Raw genomic sequence first — 10,368 nt, forward strand, 5'->3', positions numbered from 1 at the left:
AGTTCCTGCCAATATCCAGCAACTTCGCACAGCCATTGAAGAGGAGTGGAGCAACATTCCACAGGCCACAATTGACAACCTGATCAACTCTATGCGAAGGAGATGTGTTGCACTGCATGAGGCAAATGGTGGTCACACCAGATACTGACTGGTATCCCCCCCCAATAAAACAAAACTGCACCTTTCAGAGTGGCCTTTTATTGTGGGCAGTCTAAGGCACACCTGTGCACTAATCATGGTGTCTAATAACCATCTTGGTATGGCACACCTGTGAGGTGAGATGGATTATCTCAGCAAAGGAGAAGTGCTCACTATCACAGATTTAGACTGGTTTGTGAACAATATTTGAGAGAAATGGTGATATTGTGTATGTGGAAAAAGTTTTAGATCTTTGAGTTCATCTCATACAAAATGGGAGCAAAACCAAAAGTGTTGCGTTTATATTTTTGTTGAGTGTATGTTTTGATTATTTTACTGATATTTTATTGAGATATTTTAAAACATAGAAAAAACGTTTCTTTACCATTCATTTTTATCATTGAAGATCAAAAGTCTGGGTGTGGGACAAGCACAAAACGGCAATATTTGCATATAATGATGCTGACAAAAGGTGAAAAAGTCATCATAGACTACTAGAACAAATTTCTTAACACACTTTCATTGTAAAGATAACTATAAAAGTGTGAAATTTCCCCTTTTTTCTGTTTTTCATACAATATGATCAAAGGACATAATAAGTGCCTGTAGTCTAAGAATCACCCTTATGCCACCGGTCAGTTGGCCCTCAGACCGCTGTCGGATAGCTGTCCCACCTTGACGGCGCCCGGAGTGTTCTGAACATGTGCAACACACTCGGGTTGCACCTTGTAGACTTTTGCAGGCTACTGTCAGAACGTTTTCGAACTGACACTCAACACTTTTCAGATGTGCCATTCGGCATCATTCTGGCTATGTGTGATGGAGGATTAAACATGACCATCCAAAGTATAATCAAATATGTATCAAATCAGCACGCAAGTACATATCATATTGGGAGATAGGTGTATTGTCCAAGTGCAGTTTAGTCCAAGATTCCAACTTCATATTTAGTGTTGTGTGGGCCGCTGAAGAGGAGGTACTGCTGGCCCACCACCACCAGAGGGCGCCCTGCCTGGAGTGCGGGCTCCAGGCACCAGAGGGCGCTGCCGCCTAATGGGAGTAGCCTGGGTGACAGCTGTCACCCATCACCAGACTCAGCTGTTCCACTCAGCACAGAGGTATATCAGGAGGACGGCGTCTCCACCTCAGTGCCGAGATATCGCCTTACGTTAAAGGTAACGTTCTCTGCATTAATATTCTGATTAACTGGCTAAAAGATTTGTTAAACCTTTGCAGGACAGCTGATTATTGTGAGCTAAATTGCTTGGAGAAGTACTCACCTTTCTGCAGTATTGACGTGAGGTGGAGTCAGCTTCTTCCCTCTCTGTGTACTGGGTGCAGCCGCATCCACACCTGTGTGTTTGTTCTCTTGCCAGCAGTACCGGATCCGACGAGCGGAGGCAGTGGCCACCTGGGAATTCGGGACTTGGCGGTTCCAGTATTTCCAGGGTTCGGTGGCAGGGGAAATCTGGGTGGTTCCGGCTCGACTTGGACGGACGTCTCCTACCTTCGAGCCTGCCCACACGACACCAGTGGAATTCGGTGTAAACCCAAATTGTCAATTGTTGTATTGGTTGTGCATTTTCACAACAGTAAAACTTGTTATTTACTTTCTCCATTGTCCGTTCATTGCGCCCCCTGTTGTGGGTCCGTGTTCCAACACTTTCACAACAATTTAGTGCATGTATTACAGTAAAGAAGGTCAGTTCTTTTCATGGTCCACCTGGTCATACATGAACAATATGGATTTGAAATATATGTGACAGGCGGGTTAGTCAAAAATGTTTTGACACAAATGTGAGGCTCACACAAACAGCTCTGGCTGGTAAAAGGCTTTAGTGAGGAGGATAGTAGTGTTGTGAAAGTGTAGTGACACGGACCCACAACAGGGGGCGTTAATGAATGGACAATGGATAAGCCAAAAAGTAACAATTTAATGTTGTGAATCGCACAGCGAAATACAGACAATAACAGAGGATGAGGATGGTCAATCATACACAAGGTGATGTGTGGGCAGGCTCGAAGATAGAAGACGTCTGGCCAGAGAAGAGCCGGATCCCACACAGTTTCCACCGCCAACGGATCTGAAGAACACCGGAGCCGCCAAGTCCTGCGCCCCAGGTGGCCACTGTCTTCAGCAGTCAGACCCGGTACTGCTGGCAGAAACAGAAACAGTTAATGGTGGGTGTGTGAATACACACCCAGCAATCTTTCAGTGCTTAATTCATCCAGGAGGGAAAACCTCCACCTCCAGACACAGAATCATCCGTGCAGCTCCTGTCAGTCACTTCCCTGGAAGGAGTGAGAGGCGAAGATGTCGCGCTCACACTATCCGCCAATCCAGCTTCAGACTGAATCCACAGGAAAACGGCTGCACACAGATCAATATTCAGTCTCAGAAAACCACAGCAGAGAAGGTTACCTGAGTGGTATCTGATTTCTCGGTGGGGAGGTGGAGTTGCAGTCCGGCTTTTATGGAGAATGTGGTTGATGAGTGACAGCTGGTGTCGATGATGTGTGACAGCTGTCACTCCCAGTAGGTCCGACGCCCTCTCATGCTTGGAGCCCGCACTCCAAGAAGGGCGCCATCTGGTGGTGGTGGGCCAGCAGTACCTCCTCTTCAGCGGCCCACACAACAGGACCCCCCCCTCAACAGGCGCCTCCTGGCGCCCGACCAGGCTTGTCCGGGTGCCGGGCGTAGAAGTCGGCCAGGAGGGCCGGGTCCAGGATGAAGCTCCTCTTCACCCAGGATCGTTCTTCGGGTCCATACCCCTCCCAGTCCACCAGATACTGGAACCCCCGACCCTTACGACGGACGTCCAGGAGCCGACGCACGGTCCATGCCGGCTTCCCGTCGATGATCCGGGCAGGAGGCGGTGCAGGTCCAGGGGTGCAGAGTGGTGAGGTGTGATGAGGTTTGAGACGTGACACGTGAAAAACCGAGTGGATCCGCAGTGAAGCTGGCAGCTTTAGCTTCACTGCGGCCGGACTGAGGACCTTGAGGATGGGAAATGGTCCAATAAACCGGTCCTTGAGTTTTTGTGACTCCACTTGAAGCGGGATGTCCTTGGTCGACAACCACACCTCCTGCCCGGACTGGTATGCAGGGGCCGGGGAACGCCGGCGGTCTGCATGGGCCTTGGCCCTCGTCCGGGCCTTCAACAGGGCAGAACGGGCGGCCCGCCACACCCGGCGGCACCTCCTGAGGTGGGCCTGGACCGAGGGCACACGACCTCTCCCTCCACGAGTGGGAACAATGGGGACTGGTACCCCAAACACACCTCAAACAGGGAGAGGCCGGTGGCAGACGACACTTGGCTGTTGTGGGCGTACTCGATCCAGGCCAGATGGTTGCTCCAGGCCGTCGGGTGCGCGGAGGTCACGCAGCGGAGGGCCTGCTCCAGCTCCTGGTTCGCCCGCTCTGCCTGTCCGTTTGTCTGAGGGTGATACCCGGACGAGAGGCTCACGGTGGCCCCCAGTTCCCTGCAGAAACTCCTCCAGACTTGGGAAGAGAACTGAGGACCACGATCCGAGACAATGTCCAATGGTATCCCATGCAGACGCACGACGTGGTGGACCAGGAGGTCTGCCATCTCCTGGGCCGTCGGGAGCTTCGGGAGGGCCACGAAGTGGGCCGCCTTGGAGAACCGGTCCACTATCGTGAGGATGGTGGTGTTGCCCTGGGACGGCGGGAGGCCCGTGATGAAGTCCAGGCTGATGTGGGACCAGGGGCGGTGAGGCACCGGTAGAGGCTGGAGGAGGCCCGAAGTCCTTTTGTGGTCAGCCTTGCCCCTGGCACAGGTGGTACAGGCCTGGACGTAATCCCGTACGTCAGCTTCCATAGACGCCCACCAGAAGCACTGCTGGACCACTGCCACAGTTCTGCGCACCCCCGGATGACAGGAGAGCTTGGAACCATGACAGAAGTCCAAAACCGCAGCTCTGGCCTCTGGTGGGACGTACAGTTTGTTCCTCGGGCCGGTCCCCGGGTCCGGGTTCCGTGCCAGGGCCTCCCGGATGGTCTTCTCCATGTCCCGTTGAGGGTGGCCACGACAGTGGACTCGGGGATGATGGTCTCTGTTGGGTCCGACAACTCGGCCTTGACCTCCTCTTCGTGCACCCGGGACAGGGCATCCGATCGTTGGTTCTTGGTCCCGGGGCGATATGTGATCTGGAAGTCAAAGCGCCCGAAGAACAGTGACCAGCGGGCTTGCCTGGGGTTCAGGCTCTGGCGGTCCGGATGTACTCCAGGTTCCGATGGTCCGTGAAAACCGTGAGGGCACCGTCGCTCCCTCCAACAGGTGTCTCCACTCCTCAAGAGCCTCCTTCAACCGCCAGGAGTTCCCCGGTTTGCCGACGTCATAATTCCTTTCAGCCGGGGTCAACCTGCGGGAAAAATAGGCACAAGGGTGGAGTACCTTATCGGACTCCCTGCTCTGGGACAGCACGGCTCCTATCCCTGAGTCTGAGGCATCCACTTCAACTATGAACTGGCGATTAGGATCAGGCTGCACCAGAACTGGTGCAGTCGAGAACCGGCGTTTCAACTCCCTAAACGCGGCTTCGCACCGATCCGACCAGGTGAAGGGGACTTTAGTGGAGGTCAGGGCGGTCAGGGGGCTAACCACCTGACTGTAGCCCTTAATGAACCTCCGATAGAAATTTGCAAAGCCGAGGAACTGTTGTAGTTTTCTACGGCTTGTTGGTTGGGGCCAATCTCTCACCGCCGCAACCTTGGCCGGGTCAGGGGCGACGGAGTTGGAGGAGATGATAAACCTCAGGAAGGACAAAGAAGTATGGTGGAACTCGCACTTCTCGCCCTTCACAAACAGCCGGTTCTCCAACAACCACTGCAGGACCTGACGTACATGTTGGACATGAGTCTCAGGGTCCGGAGAAAAGATGAGTATATCGTCTAGATATACGAAGACAAACCGATGCAGGAAGTCCCGCAAGACGTCATTAACCAATGCTTGGAACGTCGCGGGGGCGTTTGTGAGGCCGAACGGCATGACCAGGTACTCAAAGTGACCTAAGGGGGTGTTAAATGCCGTCTTCCACTCGTCTCCCTTCCGGATCCGAACCAGGTGGTACGCATTTCTAAGATCCAGTTTTGTGAAAATTTGGGCTCCATGCAGGGACGTGAACACTGAATCTAACAGTGGCAGAGGGTATCGGTTGCGAACCGTGATCTCGTTCAGCCCCCTGTAATCAATGCATGGACGGAGTCCGCCGTCTTTCTTGCCCACAAAAAGAAACCAGCACCCATCGGGGAGGTGGAGTTCCGGATCAGCCCGGCAGCTAATGAGTCCCGGATGTAGGTTTCCATTGATTCGCGTTCCGGACGTGAGAGGTTGTACAGCCTGCTGGACGGGTACTCAGCGCCCGGGATCAAATCGATGGCGCAATCGTACGGTCGGTGCGGGGGAAGAGTGAGTGCCAGATCTTAAAGAGTGCCAGTGAGTGTCAGATTGGGGGGGACTTTGACCTCCTCATTAGCTGTCACACCGGGTGGAACCGAGGATCCTAAACATTCCCGGTGGCAGGTTTCGCTCCACTGCGTCACAACCCCAGACGGCCAATCAATCCGGGGATTGTGCTTCACCATCCATGGAAACCCTAAAATCACTCGGGAGGTAGAAGGTGTTACATAAAACACAATCTCCTCCCTGTGATTCCCAGACACAACCAATGTCACGGGCTGTGTCTGGTGTGTGATTAATGGAAGAAGGGTGCCATCTAGTGCCCGTACCTTCAAAGGTGAAGGCAGAGCCACCAGAGGGAGCCCTACTTCCTTTGCCCATCTGCTGTCCAGCAGATTCCCTTCCGACCCTGTGTCTTATTAGTGCTGGGGCGTGAAGGGTTAACTCCTCACTTAGGATTGTGACTGGGATTCGTGCAGATTTACGGGGTTTCCCCGTGTGGGTATTATGACCCACCCTTAGCCCAGTCTCTAAGGACGAGTGCTGCTGTTTTGACCGTTTGGGGCAGTTTTTCTGCGTGTGCTCAGTTGAGCTGCAGTGAAAACACTCCCACGGACCAGCCTCCTTTGTCTCTGATCTGATCGCCTTTGGCCCTGCTCGTTTTCCATAGCAACGGCAGCAGGGGGAGCTGTCGTCCACGTGGAGTGCCCTGGCTGTGGAGCGTGGGGAAGACGGCTTCCTTTCGGACCCGGGAGGAAGAGGGACGGCTTGTGCCTGACCACGCCCTTCGTCTCCCTCCCGTCGGTGTTCTGTTAATCGGTTGTCCAACTGTATAACCAGGTCGATAAGCCCCTCTAAATCCCGTGGCTCATCCTTCGCCACCAGGTGCTCCTTAAGGACCAGGGACAGTCCGTTTACAAAGGCGGCACGGAGCGCAACAGCATTCCAGCCGGCTCGCGCTGCCGCGATGCGGAAGTCGACTGCATACTTACCTGCGCTCCGGCACCCCTGTCTTATCGACAGCAGCACGCTTGAAGCGGTCTCGCCTCTATGAGGGTGGTCGAACACTTGTCTGAACTCCCTCACAAACCCAGCGTATGACGTTAGGGCCGTGAATTCTGCTCCCAGAGTGCCGTAGCCCAGGCGCGTGCCTCTCCTCGAAGCAAATTTATAACGTAAGCCACCCGGCTAGCGTCTGACGCGTACATGACGGAACGCTGTGAAAAGACGAGCGAGCACTGCATTAAGCAGTCCGTGCACGTCTCGACACAGCCTCCGTACGGCTCCGGAGGGCTTATGTATGCTTCAGGGGACGGTGGGGGGGTTCGTTGAACGACCAGCGGAACGTCTGTTTCAGGCCTCCGGTCAGCAGGAGGAGGTGCTGCAGCAGCGCCCTGAGCCTGCGCTTCCACCTGGGCGGTGAGAGCCTCCATCCTCCGATTGAGAATTACATTCTGCTCGGTGACTAAGTCCAACCGAGCAGTGAAAGCGGTTAAGATTTGCTGCAGCTCACCTAACACGCCTCCTGCTGATGCCTGTGCACCTCGCTCTTCCATTGGCTGTTCAAGCGATGGTTGACGCCCCTCGGGATCCATGACGCTGGCCGAGAAATCCTGTTGTGAAAGTGTAGTGACACGGACCCACAACAGGGGGCATTAATGAACGGACAATGGACAATTTAATGTTGTGAATCGCACAACGAAATACAGACAATAACAGAGGATGAGGATGGTCAATCATACACAAGGTGATGTGTGGGCAGGCTCGAAGATAGAAGACATCTGGCCAGAGAAGAGCCAGATCCCACACAGTTTCCACCGCCAACGGATCTGAAGAACACCGGAGCCGCCAAGTCCTGCGCCCCAGGTGGCCACTGTCTTCAGCAGTCAGACCCGGTACTGCTGGCAGAAACAGAAACAGTTAATGGTGGGTGTGTGAATACACACCCAGCAATCTTTCAGTGTTTAATTCGTCCAGGAGGGAAAACCTCCACCTCCAGACACAGAATCACCCGTGCAGCTCCTGTCAGTCACTTCCCTGGAAGGAGTGACAGGCGAAGACGTCGCGCTCACACTATCCGCCAATCCAGCTTCAGACTGAATCCACAGGAAAACGGCTGCACACAGAACAATATTCAGTCTCAGAAAACCACAGCAGAGAAGGTCACCTGAGTGGTAGCTGATTTCTCGGTGGGGAGGTGGAGTTGCAGTCTGGCTTTTATGGAGGATGTGGTTGATGGTGACAGCTGGTGTTGATGATGTGTGACAGCTGTCACTCTCAGTAGGTCCGACGCCCTCTCGTGCTTGGAGCCCGCACTTCAAGCAGGGCACCATCTGGTGGTGGTGGGCCAGCAGTACCTCCTCTTCAGCGGCCCACACAACAAGTAGAGATCGGTACACAAAAAGGCAGTCCAAAATACACAGCAGAAGTACAAAACGAGGCGATCGTGCCTTATCAATATAGTGTGGTAACATATCACTGTAACACATAAGCAAATTATGCAGAACAGTGCATACGTGTGCGTCTCTATCCATGCAGCAAAGAACGAGCAGGAGCTCTGCAGCACTGCACAGGTTGTTGCATCAGTGGCTGAAGGAGACAAACATGTAATTAGGCCACATTTTGTTCAGGACTCAAAATCCTGATGTGTGCACCAAAGATACAAATATTTCCCATCTGCACTGTACCCATCTGTCACATGCACACAGAGAACTGAGATAGAAAATAACACCCTGAGTGAGAGAAGTTATTATTGGACATTCATGTGGAGAACAGGAAACACATACTGTGTAAGTCACACCTTTTTCTATTTTATCAGCTCTTTAATTTGGGATTTTTGTGCACTGTTGAAGTGTATTTTTTTATTATTGGCATTTATTCTTTTATTATGAGAGTTGACTTTATTTAGTGCTTTCATTCCTGGGAAAGACCTACATAAATATTCATTGTTATTACTGGAATGTCTTATTCCAGCAACTCCAAACAGCTTACAGTATGTTGGCCTCACAGGAGTCTGGCTGCAGAAACTTGCGAGTAACAATGAGTTTAATGGCTTTTCTAAACCACGGGTAGAATAATGCATAAATCAAAGGGTTCAGACAGGAGTTTAAATAGTACAGATAGAGAACAAATGAAGCAGCTGAACCACTGACTGAATTTTCCCTGGTAAGGCCGATGCAGTAATACGGAAAGAAACTGATTAAGAAAACAAGGACAACGACACCAAGAGTCTTGGCTGCTTTCATCTCAGATTTCTTCACACTTACGTGCACTGACTGTTCGTGCGTGATGGCTAAAACGGGTAAGCGCATGGCCCGAGCCTGAGACACAGCCACCACAAACACCCTCAAATACAGAACGACGATGACGATAATGGGGGCAATAAAGGTCACAACAAGGTCAGCAGCTCCTGCAGTGAAGGTAATGACAATCACACACTCGCCGTAACAGGAGTTAAACCTGCCCGGTTGACTCAGTTCTTTCTTTAGAATGAGGCCGTTGTACAAAACAGAACCACACCAACACACACAAATACACAGTGTGACTCTTTCCACAGTGACTCTGGTTTGATAATGTAGAGGGACACAGATAGCAAAGTAACGGTCGATGGAGATGAGCACCATGTTTCCTACTGAGGCAGAGGTGACGATAAATGTAACAAAGTTATATAATGAACACAACAGATCACCAAGAAACCAGCAGGATATTTGGAGAAGGATTTCACTGGGCATCAGCACCAGACCCACAAGGAAGTCTGAGACAGCCAGAGAGACGAGGAGGAGGTTGGAGGGGACGTGAAGCTGCCTGGAGATGGACAGAAAAGCTTGATAAGACATCTTCAATAAAACATGAGATTAGTAAAGCAACATCCCAAATACACTACATTAGAATCAGCTCTTAAAGTCAAACCCAGAGACTGTGACTTTGTGTAAAACCTGACAGGTTCTTCTGAAATGTGTGTTTTTTTTTTCTGTGCCTGAAATGTGAGACTGAGATGATGACCAGCAGGTTGAGGACCACAGTCACCACAGAGATAAGAAACAGCAGAATCTGTAAGATCACGGCTTGAGACTGAGGAGCTGTGGGCTTCCTGCAGGAGGCATTTAGGAGTTCTGGAAAGCAGAGCTCTGCTCCCTCCTGGATCTCCATCATCAGAGAGAACGAGGAGCTGCTGAGCTCCAGCAGCTTTCTGAACAAAACTCTGTGGTACAGAGGATTTATCTCTTCATCTCTCCTTGCTTTAGTCTCCATTCAACACTGACGTCCCTCCTCCTCCCTCTTTCTGAAGCATCATCTTCTCCCTCTGGATCTCTGTATGTTTTCTAATTCTTTATGAACATTGAAAACATTATTCCAGTTGTAAAAGAGATCTTTCTGTGAAAAACAACCTTTGAAGGTCTGGAACTACATCAAGGGAGGTTCTTGCTTGTGACCTTTAATCCTGATTTAGGGTCTCACACGAATCATCAAGAATAAAGTAAGTTAAGTCAGATGTGTATGCGTGCACTGGAGCTGCACTTTGCCACATCCACAGCAACACAGAACTGTCTTGGGTCTGGATGGCAACCCCCCAGGCAGACAAACAGTCTATTCCCACATCTCTAAAATAACCATTTGTCTGCTGCAGCCATGTGGCTGTCCCCTTGGCTTTCTCCTGTGACTGGGGTCCTCAACACTCAGGCACGTGTGCAAGATCACGCACGGAGAAATGAGTCACATCTCCAAAACGTCAAAGCTGACACTCCCTCACAATTGGCATCGGCAAACAACCCTGTGCAGTGGCCTCATGACTCCATACGATCTTCCC

The 10,368-nt window shown here is 51.6% G+C and overlaps 1 protein-coding gene across 1 annotated transcript; it reads right to left on the reverse strand.

Moving 5' to 3' along the window:
• Positions 1-8,548: 8,548 nt before the first annotated feature.
• Positions 8,549-9,782, reverse strand: LOC117524732 (trace amine-associated receptor 13c-like). The gene is made up of 2 exons (XM_034186549.1): positions 9,538-9,782; positions 8,549-9,365 (listed from the first exon to the last, which is right to left on the reverse strand). The coding sequence occupies exons 1-2, from the start codon at positions 9,711-9,713 to the stop codon at positions 8,549-8,551; spliced, it is 993 nt and encodes a 330-aa protein (XP_034042440.1). The 5' UTR covers positions 9,714-9,782.
• Positions 9,783-10,368: the final 586 nt, after the last annotated feature.

Source organism: Thalassophryne amazonica, chromosome 14 (genome assembly GCF_902500255.1).
Source record: "Thalassophryne amazonica chromosome 14, fThaAma1.1, whole genome shotgun sequence".
NCBI classification, from domain to species: domain Eukaryota; kingdom Metazoa; phylum Chordata; class Actinopteri; order Batrachoidiformes; family Batrachoididae; genus Thalassophryne; species Thalassophryne amazonica.